This window comes from Bombus pascuorum, chromosome 10 (assembly GCF_905332965.1).
Source record: "Bombus pascuorum chromosome 10, iyBomPasc1.1, whole genome shotgun sequence".
Classification (NCBI taxonomy): domain Eukaryota; kingdom Metazoa; phylum Arthropoda; class Insecta; order Hymenoptera; family Apidae; genus Bombus; species Bombus pascuorum.
The window spans coordinates 8,177,111-8,196,142 of NC_083497.1; the positions used below are offsets into that span (position 1 = coordinate 8,177,111).

The window sequence follows — 19,032 nt, forward strand, 5'->3', positions numbered from 1 at the left end:
TAACCGACCGCGACAGATACTACGTTAACCGTGAGCACGCGAATTACTGTAGCGTGACACGAGCGACGAGGATTAGCGTTAAATTGGCGCGACGTACTGGAAGAGAGAAGAAGAGGATAGCATAAATTCGAAGTTGCTCGGTTCTTAACCTCTCGCTCGCAATTAGTCTCTGCCAGTTTCATCGGTCAACGATTTACAGTCGATTGTTCCCTCTTAACGAGCGCTCTTTGTTCCTCGGCGTCTGTAGGAAATTACGCGAATAACCTGATTAGCGCTAATTTCGGAAGAACGAAAGAGACATCGAAACGTTAAATTAGAAATAACCTTAACAATTCGCACTTTGGAAATTAGACTCGGTTAAAATTAACCTTCGTTTCCTTTAAGAGGGCAAAGCAGGTGAAGTTTGGGAATTTATCTTAGAAATAATTATAAAGTGAAGAATTTAGATCTTTTCTAATATCTCTTTTATTAGAACATTCTTATTAGTCATCACATTCAATGACATTTGAAGTAAATATTTGAATTGAACACTTGAAGCGAAAAGTTCCTTTTTTGATACTGTCAAGGTAGTATACATCCTTAACGTGTTGCTCACAGAAGTACACTTTTCTCAGCTTCACTAGCAGCTCGTTCTCGCATGTTTGACGCAGTGCAGCCTATATGAAATTTAATCTGATCGCGGAATTTTTGTTCAGAAGGACGGGAAACACCATTATCACCGCCACCACCTTCGAGTTCCTCAGTTCAGACGTCGCCTCGCGGATTGGGTTACACCTGCGGTCCCATAGATGGATCTCTGTACGCTGTGGTACACCAGGGTGCTGCCGGTGGTGCCCGTGGCTCACCATTGACAGTTTCCATGGACAGCGGCATCAGCAGTGCTCCACCACAACGACCTAGTCCACCGGAACCAGAGCCGGATAACCAGGCTCATGGTGATCTTGATAAGCTTCTTCATGATATGATGCTTACTGTTGAGGTACGTCTATCGTCCTTTTGAACTAATATCATTGCGAAATTAAGAATTTATCGAAGATACTCAAGACAAGAAAGATTCTCGGAAGACAAATTGATCGATTGCATTTTTTGTTCATTTCTAAATTCCGTTATCCAATCATATGAGTAGTGGTCAAGTTGTTAAGAAAAGAACAATTTGTATTCACAAATTTATTTATCTTAAGAAGGTAACATAAATAATCGTAAAGTTCGAGGTAGAATTTAGAAAGTAACGTTTGTAGCATAGACGTCTTTTTCTATTTTTCTAACGCATGGAGTTGCCGAATGTGGTTTCTAAATAACACGTTTTTAATTCTCTACGACCTAAATTTTATTTACCTATGAGAGAGAATGAAAATCTAAGAACTAACATTTCTTAGGAATTAGGAACATATACGCAATCCTAAGTTACACAAAGTTATGGAAAGTTAAATAATCGGTCAATATTGATCTTGAGAAATCTTCCACGCCTAGATCAAACACTCTTTAACAATGATAGTTTGAGTAAAAAATGATTCCTATCTTACAAATACAGTCGATGCCAGACCCTCCGTCGGATGAGTATAGAACAGACAGAAGCGAGAAGATGTACATTCAGGAAACCCGCAGCTACAGCAGCCACACAAGCAGTCATTCCCCATCGACTTATTCTACGTTGAAAGATTCGTACAGGAATTACAGCACCGCGAAAGAATCCAGTCCGCCGTATAACTCGAGCAGCAGTTACAGCACCCTGAAGAACGAGTACAGAGAACCAGCAAAAATTGAACATCGAAGGGAGGAATTCGAATATCGTATGTCACCTGATCGAAAAATTTCTGATACCTCCACGGACACGTACAGAAAACACGCGGACTCGTTTTCACCACCTGGAAATATCGATTATATCGACGAAGACATCCCCTATCACGCGAGACAGACGAGTCAACCATTCTCGTACGGTGCCACGTCGGACATGATTAAACATCAAAAACTATCGTCACCTTCTTTGGTCAGAAAGGCGTCTGTACGAGGTACGGCGCCTGTGGTGGATTTCGAAGATATCTTAGGGGAGAATTCGAGGAGACCTCTCAGCCCTTTGAGTCCAAACACGCCGGATCCTCCACCAGAGTTCGCCAACGGTCCCGCGAAGAGCAGTTCGGATCACGTGGATGGGTGAGTGATATTCTACATTCCCTTTTTCTATGTCAAATTCTCACCTGAGTAATAGGGCTTTTTCAATTGAATACGTTTTTTCGTTAAACTTCTTCTCTTTGCTTTGCGATGTGTTACCACATATTTTCGATAAACTTGAAGCTTCCACTCCTTTCTATACTTACGTCTGTGTCTAAATTAAAATATTGCGGAGGAAGATCTCATTCAAGGTTGTTCGGAATTTTGAGTGGCCGTCCGTTTATGACTCGGACGGGCCCTATTTCTTCTTTAGGAAATTCCGAATTACATATCCTTCCCGAGCTGTAAACCTAATGACTCCGACGTCAGGTAAAAAACCCAGCTGGGAAGGCACGATGGACGGATGAGATCCAACGGCTGGTGGGAAGAATCAGCAACATATTTGGATAGTTTATCATCAGGCATCGTACTATGCGGGTGAAATACTTCACTCCCAACAAGTTCTTACTACCGCCGTGTTCATAACATCACACTTTACTTTCATACAACAAGTGCAAATACAGTGCTAGATTACTCTAACACTCGATCTATTAAACCTCCTCCACCTTGAGCGTTAAGTCATTCGAGGTACGCGATATCGATCGATCGGTTTGACCTGACCGGTTGCTCTTTAGTAGATAATTCGCAACAAAGATTGTTACGGGGAACCATCTAATATGAACTCGAAGCACTAACTGTCGTTCATAGATTAAAATATCACGTAGAGAGATCTTATTCGAGGTAGTTGTAGAAAAGCATCGAATCGAGTCGCAAGAAATTACCATCTCTGACAAAGTCGACGCTTTCACGATTTATGAATTCAAATATTATGTAGCAAAATTTCACGCGAAGGTATTTATGGGAATTTTTCCTATTCCAATCTTCTCGACAAACCGCTTCTGGTCCACGAAAAACTACCATTTCCAACAAACTCGAAGCTTCCATCTTCTCTCTCTCTCTATATATATATATATAAATATATATTCTCTCCGACTCAGAGTGATTACGGGGTGCGTTTTCCTGGCAGTGTTCCCAGCGAGCAACGTTAATATCGAACAGCCTCGGCTGCGTGTAACAAATCCCATAATTAAATGCCGGGTCCGTCTCTAATAATACGACGCGGGTTGAAACGCTTTTCGCTCGCACCGTGTTTCGACACGCTCGATGAATATCGTGAAACGAGATGGAGATTAGGAGATTTTCACGGAATCTGCTGTGGACGTCTCGAAGAACAAGTGGGCCATTCCCCCGGCAGAGCTTTCAGACGGCCAACAACGATCGCCTACAAGAAATGTCGTAACTCGTCCTCCGAATCGGGCGCCGCAGAAGAGTGTCACGAAGCTCGAAAGAGAGCCGGTAGAGAAACGAGGATAGAAGCCGTCGCTGGGACAATTAATAAATTGTCTACCCATAGGCGGACGCGATTGCAACGCACTACGGTCGCCGTATTTCTGCCAGGAATGGAGAACGCGGTCGTCGTGAGTCATTGTCGCTTGCCAGGGCAAATGGAAAGAGAAAAGTCAGTAGATACGGACGGTGCTAGGACAGACGCGTCGTATCGCGTTATGAAATACGAGTTTCGCGGTTGGAGGGTGGATAGTACGAGCTATAACCACATTGTCGTCTCGTTAATTCCTCGTTCTGCAACATTGTGCTTACCTTACAAATAAATCGACCGGTTTGACAGCGATGTTTCTCGATCGTACGTTAAAATACCATTTTAATTTCTTTTCGAGTTTGTTGTTGTTTGGATAATATATTGAAAGGCATTGAAAACCGTTCTTTGGTTTCCTCTGTCTTTTTTGTCCTTTATTTAAAAGTAGACTATGAACTTTTAGGCAAATTCATATTTTTGACGATTCATATATTTACGAAACGATATATGTTCGAGGAAACTGAAGTTTTATTATACTGTCGTCTTCCTTCATCTAATTAAAAATCTTTGATCATTATTTCGTAACACCTTATACAATATAACTTCACTTGGAAGGTAAAAGACACGGAAAATTGCAAATTTTCACACGTCTTGCAATTTTGACAATTTTCAATTGTCACACGTCTTGAGAAAGGAAAGATAGGACATTTTAATTAAGGAGGGCAAAACAGATTTTCCTAACCCTGCATAGCATTGTACAGCACTGTGCTTATTAGCTTGATAAAAGCTTTGTATTCGTATGACGCTCGATTTCGACTAGTTTCAAATCCACTTGAGAATTCGGTCACTGAACTGAACGCGTTGATTTTCGCGGTCGAAATCTTATCCGAGAACGAGAGAAAGCAAGAAGTCCACGCTTAACAAGTTTGTTAAAGCGTACATATGTAGCCTATGGAGTTCGTCGAACCGGACAGCAGTCACCGTAAAATACTCGTCTCGTTTTGTGTATCGAGAGTCGCTGGAGGCCCCGAGAGCCGTGAAAATAAACGTCCCTTCTGGCACCATGAGTCGAGTTCAGCCTGCGAAACCGCAAGTTTCGCCCGGATATTTATGAAGAACCGCGATCCGCTACGATGAAGAAACAGGCGACGTTTATGGTCGAGGAGGTCGACAGACGTTTGGCAGGTCTGCTTTCTCAACCGCAAAGAAGCTCTCCTTTCGGGGCTTCGCCGTTCGTTCCTTGTCTCCCGATCCTGGTTTTCTGCTTCCCCTGCGACGTGTAGCTGTTTAAATTCCATCTACGGTGACCGTCTCCTCTGAAACAATCGTTCAAAGTACCAGACACTATCTCCACTTTGATCGAAGCCGTTTGATCTCATTTTAAACGCGCATAGAAAAGTTCATTCTTTCCTGATTCTGTGGAAATGAAGTATTAATTACTAAAATGGAATATTTTGAGGAAATAGTCTGCTTTAAGCGCGAGAAATGACATGAAATTTGAAATATAAATAATACATTCGTATTTCATTGTAACAGTGCGATTTATACGGCGAGGCAATCGACACTTTCAGAACCGAATTTTTTTAAGACCGTGAGAAACATTCTCTTTTATTAATTTCTACTAACAGAAACTCATTTTCTCGTTTTATAACGAGGATAGAATGCACTAAAATCAGGACCAATTTTACAAGACAAGTTTATTTATCGTTTAATTAATTAACCTAATGTTTTTATAAATTACAACATTGCCTATAAACAAAATCCACCGTAAAAGGATTAATATTTTCGATATTTTTGAAAGGGTAATGAAAATACTTGAGTGATATATGGTAATGAAAATAGTTAAAAATGTTTTTAAAAAATTTCCAAGAGACAAATGAGACTATTTAAATGGTGTGGAATTGATCATCAACGTATTGTATTTTATTTATATTTAATAAAATTACAGCCCTGTGGAAGATAGAAAAAGTAATTTGTTAAATCGTTTCTCTGTGGTCTTTTCTTGCTTATGATACGATGTATTAATTAAGTGAAAGGTAAAGAATCGTCCAGGAAATATCGCAACAGTGATTCCTTTATAGACGCGCGAACGCGCGGAATTCGCATGGCGCAATGAAACGTACGTGTATGGGAGTGAAATTAAAATGCCCCGTTTCCATCTACGAAATAAAAGATACAACGGTACGAATTTACGAGGGCGAACGTTCTCCCGTTGTCAGTTTGAAATAAACTGCTGGATGCTATCTCGTTTTCCCGGCGCAAAACTCGCGCGTTTCAAATAATAAAACGTCTCGTTACGTTCCCGCGATTCTTCCTTTCTTTCGGACACGCGATCGGTACTTTCAGAATCATTTGCGCTATTTCGTACGTCGAATGTAGAGCAATTTTGTGTTGTAGCGAACTTTTTCATAGAAAACTAACTCACCAACAAGTGAGCTTGTTTAAAAGCAACAACTGTAAATCCAGTCATTAGACTCTTCAAGCTTTTTCAACTTTACGATTGTCGTTTCTAGCTGAAGCTCACAGTGATGTATGTCAAGATTTAGAGAATTTCGATTTAGTCACGTATTTCGATCCTTGAAAGTATAATCCCCTTAGATTCATAGTCAAGTAAATTATAACTTTATTCTCTGTCGCGATATGTTTTCGTGACTTGGAAAAATATAATGAAGTTTTATAATAATAAAATGCTATTTTACGAATAACAGCAGTGGACTGATTTACACTACGACTTTCATTTTTCCATATAACAATAGCTTCGATTAAGAAGTGATATTTCGTCGATGAGGACTACCCTGATTTTTTCGTTGGCTGGAAATACAAAAGTAGACACTTTTTCCGAAATAATACCGCGGCTAGAGGCAAGGGAAGCAGAACGTCGGTCTAGGATAGATCGGAAAGGACGTCGGAAATGGGAGCTCGTCGAGAAAAATTGCGCGAAGGCTTTACGAACCGCTTTTGTGCTCTTACTTCTACTTCGAATGACTTCCGTATCCGAGCACGCTCTGCTTCCGCGAAACTCCGCCGGCGATAGAAAAATTGCCAGCGGAAAGAAAACGTAGTTGCAGAAGCATGGAAAACAAAGCAAACCACCGGTGAAAGCGAAGAGAAGAAGAAGAAGAAGGGACTGAGCCTCGTAGCGGCCGATTTACCGCGTCTCGTCTGTTCTATATTTATAATTATGTCAGAGGGCGGCCCGAGTCCCAGAAATAGGAATCTCCTCTCTCCATGTTTTTCCACAAATAAGAATCTTTTCTTTTTTGTTGTATCGTCCCTGACATTCTTCTTTACTTTACTTACCGCAGACATCCCTTAATGGCATCAATCGTCGACTCGTGGTTTAATTCCGTCCTGGTTTGAGTTGATCAAATAATAAAAAGATCAAGGAAATTAACAAAAGATAAACAGAAATAGGAAATCAACTAAAATAACTTATCATTTGTATTTTTAGTAGTATTTAGAGTATTTGGATTAGTAAAATCGCAAACGAACTTTGTTGGTTTCAATCGTGCTGTATACAAGTCAGGAAGCAGAAATCTCAAATTGTTCATTCTAACTACTCCAATTTCGTGTTTGGTGCAGAGGACGATCTTTCCAAGCTGATTACTAACCCCGTAAAAGAGTTAATTTTCCGTAAATCTACCAGCAATAAGAAATCCTATTTACGTCACTTTCAGAAATTTGCAGCCATCGTTTGATCTCGTGGCAAATTAACTTCTCATCCAAACTTCATGCGCGTTTGAAGATCGTAACAGCGTAAGAGCCTCGGAGCAATCGTTCCTTCTATAATTCGCAGCTCCATTAACACGGTTCGGTTTGCGTCATAAATGCAGCCATTTGCTCAAAATATTCGTTTATGAATTAATTTATATCGCTGCAAACGAGAACCGTTTTCATTTCCATAGAATCTGCTTCTCCTAACATTGCCATGTTACAATGCTGTGTCCACAGTAATAAAGCCCACTACTCTGTTACACTACTGCGTTTACGAATAAATCGCAAACCATTTTCGTTTCCAGTATGGGTACTTTCGTTTCGTCAGAGAAGCAAATATACTGTTACGTCAAATACGAACGATATAGCACGGTAGGAAATGAAAATTTTAAGCAACGAAACCAACTGATGTAATCGTATCCAAGAATGAGCGCATTTTTTAAAGAAAATTTATATTTTGGGTTGCAGAAGTTGCGAATCAAAAGATATTGTTAATTTATAACGACCGTAATAATTTAAATTAGAATATTTGATTTTAAAGAGTGCAATTTCATTTTATATTTTACATTTTAATCGCTCAAGTATATTAGTAAAATATATAATAATATAAATATATCTTAAATTCACAGTCAGTTATCCCTAGATTGGCACCACTGATCGGATCATTACTCGTACTGGACACGAAATTTTTACTAAATATATGTATGCAATAAATATCTTGCAATTTTTATATACGTTCGTTCCATATTTTACCAATATAATTATGACAGTCGTGTACCATTGCAATACACAATGAAATTTCAGTGTTTCATATAAGACATACAATGTAGACGTAAAAGTTTTCTATCGAGAGCCAGCGTGAATGCGGTATAATGCAAACAATTCACGATTTTCTCCATCGCGAGGGTGTGGCCATATCAACAAAGCTAGGTATGAATTTCGTTAGACCTTAGTAAAAAGGAAATCTAAGCCGAGAAGAGAGAGATGGTCGATTTATGGTACCGATCGATATATTACGAGCGGCAGCATTGTGAACGAAACACGGGCAGAAATCGATGGCCCGCAGCGACCTCATCGATCAGGATGCAATTATCCAGGATCTATCTTGGTAGGAGGTCCTGATTCCGGCCTTCTTCCGACTGGGACCGTGACGTGGCCTGTTCTAACGAGGCTTTGTTACACGACTCGTGCGTCTCGTGTTCCCTCGAGAAAGTAGCTTCTCGTGTTTTCGTCGTCTGCTCGCGAGTAACTCGAGTCGGACAGCGTTAGGCGAGGAAAGCGAGAAATCACGATTTACAGGATGAAAACAGCTGCTCCACGGCAACCGAGATTCTAATCTCTGACAGGTGACAGAGGATCCTATACAGCCTTCTTGGTCACGCTTTCTTTCCTTTTCGCGAGACGAAAGAATTATCTCGGCGCTCGAAAAGGAAACGAAGACGTTTTTTCTGACTTCTCAACTCTTTCGTGTAGATCGGTTTGCTATGTAGTTTTCTCTGTCGATCGATTCGATGGCTTTCTAATCTGAGTGTTTATACGCTAAAAAGTTTGGGATTATTAGGTGTTGAATTCACTGCTGGTGCGACTTGACAAAAATGGCTTAGAAAAATAACACTTCTGATGAAAAACATGGTACAACTTTCATTTACATGACTTTTGTTATACGGATTTGTCTGTGATTTAATTTAACGAGATCATCGAAACGTGCATGTCGCAATGATCGAAAAAGTTTCAGCACAACGTGACAAAGCCCAAACCGCTTCTCTTCTTGTTACCAGATTATCATGGTTGAGGCAGCAGCAATTGAAACTTGCCGCGAGAAGGGATGAAAGGAACCCGGGGAAACTTTGGCGACAGGAAACTGGGAATCGTGTGATCGGCGAGCTGAGAAGCTTACAGAGAGGTAGATTGAGGCACGACGGGTACGCTAGCGATTCTGCGGTGCTCGATGACGATGACGATACGTGGGTTGTCCATTCTACTTCCGGACAGGTGAGAAATAAGACCAATTTTCTATCCTATTTTTTGTTTCCCATAATTCTGTCATATCATATTATTTTTAACGCTAGAATTATTAATAACTACAATCTAACTCGTATTAAATACAAGTAAAACCGCAATCCTATATCGCACTCGTTTTCCTACAAAACGTAAGAATGGGTCATTTTGCTCACTTTGGTATTTGTTAATTACATTACTGTTCTCTGGGCTATCATAATCTCTTTCGTGATTTTATGTTATATTGTAATTTATTTTGACAACCATATCTCACTTCTAGTACGACCTACTTTTCTAATCCAATAGTTATCTTCCGTGCTCTTTTATTACAACATAGTCAATTTTTACTTACGATCTCTGTATCACGATCTTCTAATGATAAGTCACAATTTTAGACGCAATCAAGGCCGGCACCTTATACATCCGCGCCAGCAAGTCCTCTGCTTCCGCAACGATCCAGCAGCCGGAAGTACAATGGTACGATCGGAACTGGTACCCTAGGAAGACCACGAGCAGAGAGCGTGAACGAGCGTCCATTCATGTCCGTGAAACGCGCTTACGAATATCGCAAATACGGCGACAGTCAGGTAAACGAGGAAGTATATGTACACGTAATAATTAGAGAAATATAGGAAGAAAGTAGCAGTTTGCTGTTACGTAGATTACGACATGACGTAGGCTGGAATCGATCGTGGTTAACGAACGCGTCGAGATGTCCAGAAGCATAAAATGTTTGATCGTTGTATAAAGTAACGAAAATCACGCAGGACGATTACGCGATAAATATTTATTAAGTCGTCGGTGCGGTTGGAGAAAACAACGTAGTATTAGCCGAGCCAGTTACTTGAAGCGCTCGACTACTTAAAATAATTATCGGTAATAAGGATAATAAATCGAAAACGGCGGCACGGTCGATCCTGGCTTTACGCGAATGAAACGGCGGCAGCACGAACGCTACAATTTAGTCCCTCATAGATTGCGACTGTAAAAGCAACTCGCACTGTGGTGCTCTGTTTTATGGTTATATCCCACAGTTAGATCCTAAACAGCAAGAAACAGCCCACCTTACACTCGTAGACATGGTAAAAACGATCGCATCCTTTAGAACCGCGAGTTACAGTTTAACCCTTTCTTGTGCCGATTTTTTGGCTCGGTTATTATACAATTATTGTGCGAGGCGTTGCTCGATGATCGGTACGATTGGAAACGAGGATAATTCTACGCGATAAAGCCACTAAAAGATACCTGTGGAATTTCTTGCTTAGAATTTCTCCATAACTTTATTCGCCATACAATATATACCTATCATGAACCTATAATTACCTTGGATATTTATTATGACTGGCAAACCGGTTATAGAAAATTCATCATCGTTCTAACTTCATCTCCATATTCACGATTCTGAATCTTAAAAGGTAACCGTGTAATTACAAATTAATACGATTAACGTGTGCTAATAAAGGACCACGATGATCCGATGGCTAATAAGAAATCAGCGCGTGTAAACATAGAGCGTGGCAGGAAAGGATTAAAACGGCCAGCTCCCTCTAGCATGAAGCGCTTGGCTTGCTTTTCAGAGCCCTCCAACATCCCCTCGCTCAGGCTTAGCAAGCACGCAACCCTTAGGATTAGCAATGCAGCAACAAGCAACGTTCATTAATACGGACAAGCCTCAACCACCACGACCAGAGTCTCGTAGCGATAGTTTTGCTCGCGCTGACGCTCTGTTGCGCGAGCATCGACAGCAACAGCAGCAACTGGCCGCCAGCAACGTTCACACGGACCAGAAACAATCGGCGAGTCCAGATTTCGTCTCGACTCTGACTCGAAATTCTCGACCAGAGTCGCGAAATCAAGTTGTGACTTGTCAAAGTATCAGCAGAACAACGGTGACCAGCAACGACAGGACAACCGACCACGTGGACGCAGGATTGTTGACCATGGTCGATCAGCAATCGAGCACACCGAACAATCCAGACCCTCTCGTGAGCCTCATTCAATCACTGGCTGAAATTTCGCCCATTCGCTCACCCCAATCGATGACTAACAAGTCAGACATGAACGATCATCACACGAGCATCAGCGCAGCAACCACGACAACTGCGAGGAGCAACATTGTTAACCTTGCCAGCACTAATTGCTCCCCTAACCAGTCGCCCAAAGCATGGCAGAATTGCACCCAGGTTTGTCCAGCCTCCTCCCGCAGGAATCCTCACGTACCTTGCATTCTAATGTTTTTCATTTTTATGTGACTGCATGGAAGGATGGAGAGAAATATTTTGTGTTTTTTTTGTTGTTGTTGTTTTATGGTTGTTTATCTTTTTGATAGATGTAGACTTAACTCTATTGCAACTACGAATGAGATGTTTAACTCGTGTTTTTAATGAAACGTGAAATGTGGTAATATCTAAGTAACAAGTTGACTACTACATCAAAATCGTGTGATCTTGCATTATGACTAAACTTTAATAAGGAATAATTGATATAAAGAAGAGATGGCTGAGGATATATGTAAAAATATATTTCCACTTGAGCGAAACCGTTCAACTGGGAAATTGTTAATATAACTTTATTATCTCTCATTAGTACGTTTAACTAAAGATTAAAGGGGTAAAAATGTTAAAAATAGAAAAGATATTCTGAAGCTTTAACTATTAGGTTGTCCGAAAAGTGTCTTTCTTTTACAGACACGTCTTTTACAACAACGCATCTTTATATAAACATGAAACCTAATCTGTCGAACGTTGTGATCTTTATTTTAATGGAACAAAATGAATCATACGTAATTCGATAAAATAATATAAAATGGAAAATGTTGTGCATCCATTATTTCCTTATAAAACGAAAGAAACTTTTCGGTCGACCAAATATATAATATCACGTCGTATCTCCAAATGCAAAGGGGTTAAGACTAAAAATGTCTTAGATTTCTCTCGAATCATTCTATCTGCATATTTCACCATAAATTTTAGATTGATTGTATACATATACCATACATATACATTTCAAATTGCTTCATAAGCCTCATAGATTGATTAGATGTGCGCAGCATCTCTTCAGCGTATTTTTAATAATACGTCGGATGGAGCACACATGAAAATTTGATGAAAACTTGCAGTCGCACAATGACTCTGCTTCATCGTGGACCGAGAGGAGCGTCAGTCCCGGAAGTACGGTGGTCAACAGCGCGTCGAGGCCGCAAACTCCGGCGTTTCCGGTACATCCTCGAACCCCGTACGTGAACAATTCCTCGCCTACGGTTACGTTCGCGGCTGATCGCTCCTATAGCACGAACACAAGCTACAACGTGAACAACAACAACAACAACGTGCACAACGTGGAATCAACCGGGAACAATAATAACAACATCGGGAATTATGGCAGCGAACGAACGATCTACATCGAAGAACGAAGAGAAGTCTCGAAGGAGACGGGACTTCCACCCAAGAGTCCGACAACACAGAGGTGGGCGACTATTTTGCTATTTTTCCATTATTATTAACTTGTTTCATTCTCTGATTAGCGAAAATAGTATTGGAGCTTCGGGAAGCTCGATTTATTTATTCTACGAATAATATAAAATCAAGTTCAAAAGTCGAATAACTTTCATTCCTTATTTATTGTATTCGAATTTTTACACGATTAATTTAACATAAAAGATTATAATAATAGTAATTTAAACGAGGATAACGAAGATAATGATTTGAAGGGTAAGAAAATTAGTTCACGCTCGTAATGACTGAAGTTTCAGTTTTGTTTTAATGGAACTGAGTGATTTTCTTTCTTTCCTATTTTTTATTTCCTAATGAATGCTGAAGCAAAATTGTTTTGATGGGATTATCTTCCATCGAACATTGCTGATGGAAGCAATGATTATGACGCAGAACGATATTCGTGATTCTAGACGCTTGAGTTTCCCGGCAAGCGGGCCACTTAAACAAACGCATAACAAACGATGGCCGCTCACTAACCAATCGGCGTCGTTCGACTATAGGTAATATATTATTTGAGAGCACTGGAACACGTGGCAAATGACGAACTCGCGCTTTTCAACGATAGAAATGCGTTGACTTCGCAAATATGTCGTGAATGTTTAATGTCGTGCCATTAACCGTTTGTATCAATACACTTCCACTGCAACCGCATCGTATATGACCATCAAAAGAATTATGTCAAAATATCATCTGACCGACGATATACATTTACGACTTGAACATTTTAATCCTTTCACAGTGTAATTCGAAATAAATATGAGCAAAACATAATAAAATATATTATTATTGCTGTATTTCTAAGAGATAATCTAGATCTATCGTCTGATTACTTGCAATTACTAATTAATTCTTCATTAATTTGTACTCTTCTGATTTGTACATCTTTACACCCAATGTGTCCGAATATTTATAATTGGCAAAGTATATATTTTTTGTAAGAATCTGATACTAAAAATTCAAGAAATTATGTTGCCAAAGCAATAATTATTTTCTAAATCACTTACTCTAAATTCTTTATCATTATAGTACACTCTCAAAGGGTTAAAGTAGCTGTAATGCATGAAACTTCCGTGTTTCATTTTGGACCGATGCGGTTGTAGGGGATTTTGCAGATCTCAGCATCGTGATGAAAAACGAAGAGCTAAGAACACGCATTGTTCGTCGTGTGTGAGTGTGTATATTGCACCTGTCGGACTAACAAAAGCTCGAGCTTCTTGCATCGTGAACCACCTTGAAAGCATTTTGTCATGCAACGAATGTCCAAATATGTCAGCACAGCAAAAAACGAAAAAGAAAAAATATGCCAAAGAAAACTCACGTAATAATTCATTGACAGGCTTCTTATTAATAATATGAAACGAAGAAAGAGGACATTCGATATCACTAATTAACATGTACAATAATATATGCACTATCATTTTAATCAATGACAAGAATTTTTGCTGACAACTGTACGTGTATATAGACGTGTGTGAATCGCTGTTCTTAGGATAAAAAAGAATTGTAAGTTACGAGACGTATTCGTGCAATCGTATTTCTTTCTCGCTCTTTTTCTGTCTCTTCGCCTGTGTTTCCTTTATCGATATTCCTTCTTCCTGGCCCTCAATCTTTTCCTCGTTCTTGTATGTACCACATTTCCGATGTTTTCTCACAGCGTACACCATCTTGCACGAATCACCTGACAACACACATCTGTACACTGTACACACACAGAGATCACGAAATACACGCGTCTGCCTGCACGCGGAAAACGATCCTGCTCGAAATGCACTTTATAACGATGCTTGTGATTGCTTCCTTGTAGCAAGGACCGATCTGTTTCTCCGATAAACGAGCCAACGATGCAACAACAATCGCAAGCTGTCTCGCGCAGCCCTGGTACTCCGACTCACATTGAATTTGCCCAAAGTCCTAAGGTACGTATAGCCAAATATACTTTACGAATTATTTCTCAATCAATTATTATCTGTATAGATTTAATCGATCGTTTGTCGTGTTTCTAATTGCATTTTTATTTATTGTACGAGTATTCATTTTCATTGTATTAAAGCTATTATAGTTTCTGAGACGAAGGTATTATGGTTGGATTTTAGAGTGCCACATCGTACACATCCATAAACAGTGGTGGCCAGTCATCTCCACAGATCCAGTATTACGGTTCAAGACGATCCAGTGTACATTCGAACACCGAGCCGCAAGAAGTGGCCGATGTCAACGTAAAATTTGTGCGCGACACCAGCAGGATCTGGTACAAGCCCAACATATCTCGAGAGCAAGGTACTTATTTCACTGAAACTTCCTTCTAGAATTCTATCTATCTCGAATAATCTACAAACGAAATATTAATTTCCTAATCAGACTTTCGTCAAATAATAAATTAACCATAGACAAACGACGTAGAAGCAATATTTTTACTAAATTATTAATTTTTATGAATTTACAGGAACTTTATTTATGAGAATTTTTATTCATTTTTTGAAAAATTTTTTAATTGTGAAAGTCTGAATCCGAAAGAAATAAGTCTGAACGACGTAAATACGAATCTGTATTGATATTTTTCAGCAATCTCAATGCTGAAGGATGCAGCGCCAGGAACATTCGTCGTTCGAGATAGCAATTCCTTCCCAGGAGCCTTTGGACTCGCTCTGAAGGTAGCAACTCCGCCTCCAAGTGCACCAAGCAGTCCCAAAGACCCGTCTAGCGAGTTAGTCAGGCACTTTTTGATCGAGCCTACATCCAGAGGTGTTAGATTGAAGGGATGTGCCAACGAGCCAGTATTCAGCTCGTTATCGGCATTGGTTTATCAACACAGTTTGATGGCGATGGCTCTACCTTGCCAGCTGTTGCTCCCAGAACCGGAAGCTGCAGCCAGAGCTCTCGATTCACCTGGCACGAATAGCACACAGCAACTGCTTGCACAGGGTGCAGGTAATTCATTAAGGAAATTTATAATATTCGACTAATGTCAAATCTCCAACACATGGAAAATATTAATCAAAGAATATTAATCATTCGAATTCAATAATTTCAAAAATACGAATATTCTTTGATTAACTATATATAAAACTTAAACGTGTACAGAATCAAAGTTCTTTGCCTTGGGAGTTTCTTGCAATTTCAAACTTTTTCGATGAAGACCTATGACGCATACGTATGCATCATTATGTGTATATAAAAAGAGATACGCATGACGCATACGTTACGTCATTAGATAGATGTTAATTTAATTTCTCGATTGCATTATGGTTTATGATTTGTAATTTCTGTTTAGCCTGTAATGTTTTATACCTATTCACCATGGACACGGAATCACTGACGGGTCCTCAGGCCATCAAAAAGGCAGTCACGACAATGTTCGAGCAGAAGCCACTGCCTACAGCGACTATCGTCCATTTCAAAGTTTCAACGCAGGGAATAACTCTGACGGATAACGCACGGAAGCTTTTCTTCCGTAGGCATTATCCCACGAACAATATCAGCTACTGCGGCTTGGACACGGAGGAACGCACTTGGGACTTCGCCAGCGAGGAAACTGGCCGCTCAGTCAGTGCCCAGTACGTTCTTTATGTTCATTCTTTTCACATTCCAATTTCTCCTAAACTTACCACTAGTTTTACTTTACCACGAAGATACCTAAAATTATTTCCTTGCGCCTTCAAATCGAAATTATTTAGAATTCAGATTAAAATTTAGTCTATAATAGCAACTTTGTAATTTAATGTTCGCTTTGGAACTTTAGCTGAATTATTTTTAGAATTGGCATTTAATCGAAGGTTATAAATCTGTTGTCTAATATTTCTTTTGAAATTCAAGCTGAATTAGTTGCAAACTTTGAATTTAATCGAATGTAGCAAAGCAATCAAAGATATCTTAAAATTCAAATCGACCAACTTTTCTCATAAGTTTGATTTATTACTGTATGTCTGATTCTCTTTTTCCAGTCGATGCTTTGGATTCGTCGCTAGAAAACCGGCGCACAAATCGGACAACCAATGCCACGTGTTCGCGGAGCTAGAACCAGAACAACCAGCCACGGCCATAGTGAATTTCGTGAACAAGGTCATGATGGGCAATTCCATAGCCAAGGCCAACATCGTATAAATTGTTTTATTCGTCGCACACGTCCTCCAGAATGCTTGAATAACGGTTTCATCTCTGAAACGCGGACAGAAAGTCGACGAAGACAAGATAGAAGCGATTCATCATGAAGAATGAATACGGATCGAACATTATTTACGAAGAATAATAGCAAGATCGTGTTATTCGAAGGACGTTAGTTGACTATCGTAATAGGTCTTCATGCATTTCGTGAAGTAGAATCGAGTCAGTAGAGCATGAACGTTCTAAGCAAAAATACAGTAGAAGTTAACGATAGAGATTGAATCGTTATTGTTCTAAATGAAGAAGTATCCAAGTGAAATGGGAAACTCGGTTCCATCCTCGTGTCAGTGATCATGCTATTCAGAAGAGAATGTTATTAACGACGATCGTTATTGCTGGTTATTATATTAGAGAATAGTAAAGTAATATAAACTATATCGGAGCAAAGTACGATGACGCGATTGCAACTTCTCGTTGTGTTACATTCTAGAAAAGAAACACGAAGATTTAACTTAAGAATAATTGTAACGATTATTCGTCTATGATTAACCGTTTTGTACCAGTTTTTTACGTCTGCAATCGAGAATCGTTCCTGCATTAATTAACGTAAACCATCATCAAGAGCAACGCATGTTACACAGAATTTTCGTTTTCCATTAATCGTATTCGTTGTGAAGGGACGAAGTTACAGGATAACGACGTTATACTTTGCTTCCAGCGCGAAACTATTACACGAACGATATGCAAGCGAACGTACCGATAGCTGGTAGGTATAGTTGATTACGAGTAATCGATCGTGCTCTATGCGCGAATCTCGAAGATCGTCGCGCATTCGAAGCGCAGACTCGCGAGTACGTGTCTCGATCGTAAAAAATATCACACACAGAAATAGTTACACGTATGTATGTACACTGTTACGAAAAAATGCAAGAAAAGTCAAGAAAATAGTTGAATATCTATATACGTTATTAATCACGTTATACTTGGGACTCTCGAGTAATGTTTATCGAAGAAAATGTTACGTCGTTGCGGAGCCGTGCCTGTGTATCGTAGCCCGCGATGTTCCAAAAGAAAGCAGCGGTTTAACGTTACGAATAAAACGTTCTATAAATAACTGTAAATAAGTTGAACAGAAAATATGAACAGGTATCGAGAAGAGAATCGATGCTTGTTCGCCGGATGAAGAGATGAGAAGTTAAGGGATAAAGTAATGGGGCGAACGGAAGAAAGAGGAGAGATCGATCCTCCAACAACGTCAACGTGACGGAACAAAAATATAAACGATACTCGATGAGGAGTAGCGTATCGAAACGAAACATCACATTTTGTTTAATGACTCCCCGTAGGTTCTTGCCATTTATTCGTCCTCGCGAGCGACGTCCTTCGTTCGTGAAAGAAGAATTCGAGAATCGACGAAGGAAGATCCAATTGGCGGGGACGACGATAAGCAGTCAATTATTACGAAAGAAATGTTATATGTAATTACGACAATACCGTGCCACGAGGGGATTTACGATAAAAAAGAAAGAGAAGAAAAAAAAGAAACTGTTTATCGTATCCTCGACGTCGCGATAATTTTCTTTCTTTCCCCTTCGTCTACTTTTTACACTGTTTTAATGCAATCGAGAAGATCGGTCGGTCGGGCTCTTATTAAACTTCCTCTGCTTTATCCAGATGACTCTTCCAGTTATCGAACCAATGATATTGGAGAAGAAATGGAGAGTGAGGAGTTTTTGTCAGAAACTGTGTGCTAGTCAAAATTCGATGTGTATACTCGAACGTACAGAGAATTCGATATATAGATCTCGATCTGTAAAAGACGAGAATAATACAAACCATCCGATCTTTCTTCTCGATCCTCCTCTCTATTTTAATTCTTCGTAGTCGTTGTTCGTGGCCGCGTTTCCGGCCGCGAACCACGATCGTTGTCTCGTCTTTATATGTTTCAATTTTCGTACACGTGGAAAGCTGACTAACCGAGTAACATTAATTTAACACCAGTCATTATTATAATAATTATTAATTATTATTACTTATTTACGCTCTATTATTACGTAGGTTCACGCAATAATTGTATTGCTGCATACTAGAACGGTATGCTGTTATAGTTGTAACGATAATAAACCATATTCGCAGCGTAATATCAAATAATCCATTTTTATCCTATTTTCAGGAATACGTTTAAAAGAGTATCCAAAAAGA

General features: G+C 39.6%; 1 protein-coding gene across 19 annotated transcripts in view; it reads left to right on the forward strand.

Moving 5' to 3' along the window:
- LOC132911304 (tensin-1) overlaps positions 1 to 18,971 on the forward strand; it is a 181,583-nt gene extending 162,612 nt beyond the window's left edge. For 15 of the 19 annotated variants that reach the window (XM_060967866.1, XM_060967867.1, XM_060967877.1 and 12 more), the window contains 12 exons: positions 696 to 979; positions 1,532 to 2,151; positions 9,016 to 9,229; positions 9,631 to 9,822; positions 10,813 to 11,418; positions 12,354 to 12,700; positions 13,140 to 13,229; positions 14,534 to 14,645; positions 14,823 to 15,006; positions 15,292 to 15,657; positions 16,001 to 16,283; positions 16,671 to 18,971. In XM_060967866.1, the coding sequence (XP_060823849.1) occupies positions 696 to 979; positions 1,532 to 2,151; positions 9,016 to 9,229; positions 9,631 to 9,822; positions 10,813 to 11,418; positions 12,354 to 12,700; positions 13,140 to 13,229; positions 14,534 to 14,645; positions 14,823 to 15,006; positions 15,292 to 15,657; positions 16,001 to 16,283; positions 16,671 to 16,830 (3,458 nt within the window). In that variant the 3' untranslated portion in view covers positions 16,831 to 18,971. The remainder of the gene's footprint in view (positions 1 to 695; positions 980 to 1,531; positions 2,152 to 9,015; positions 9,230 to 9,630; positions 9,823 to 10,812; positions 11,419 to 12,353; positions 12,701 to 13,139; positions 13,230 to 14,533; positions 14,646 to 14,822; positions 15,007 to 15,291; positions 15,658 to 16,000; positions 16,284 to 16,670) is intronic. The other 4 variants (XM_060967874.1, XM_060967875.1, XM_060967879.1 and 1 more) reach the window with 4 other exon arrangements.
- Positions 18,972 to 19,032: the final 61 nt, after the last annotated feature.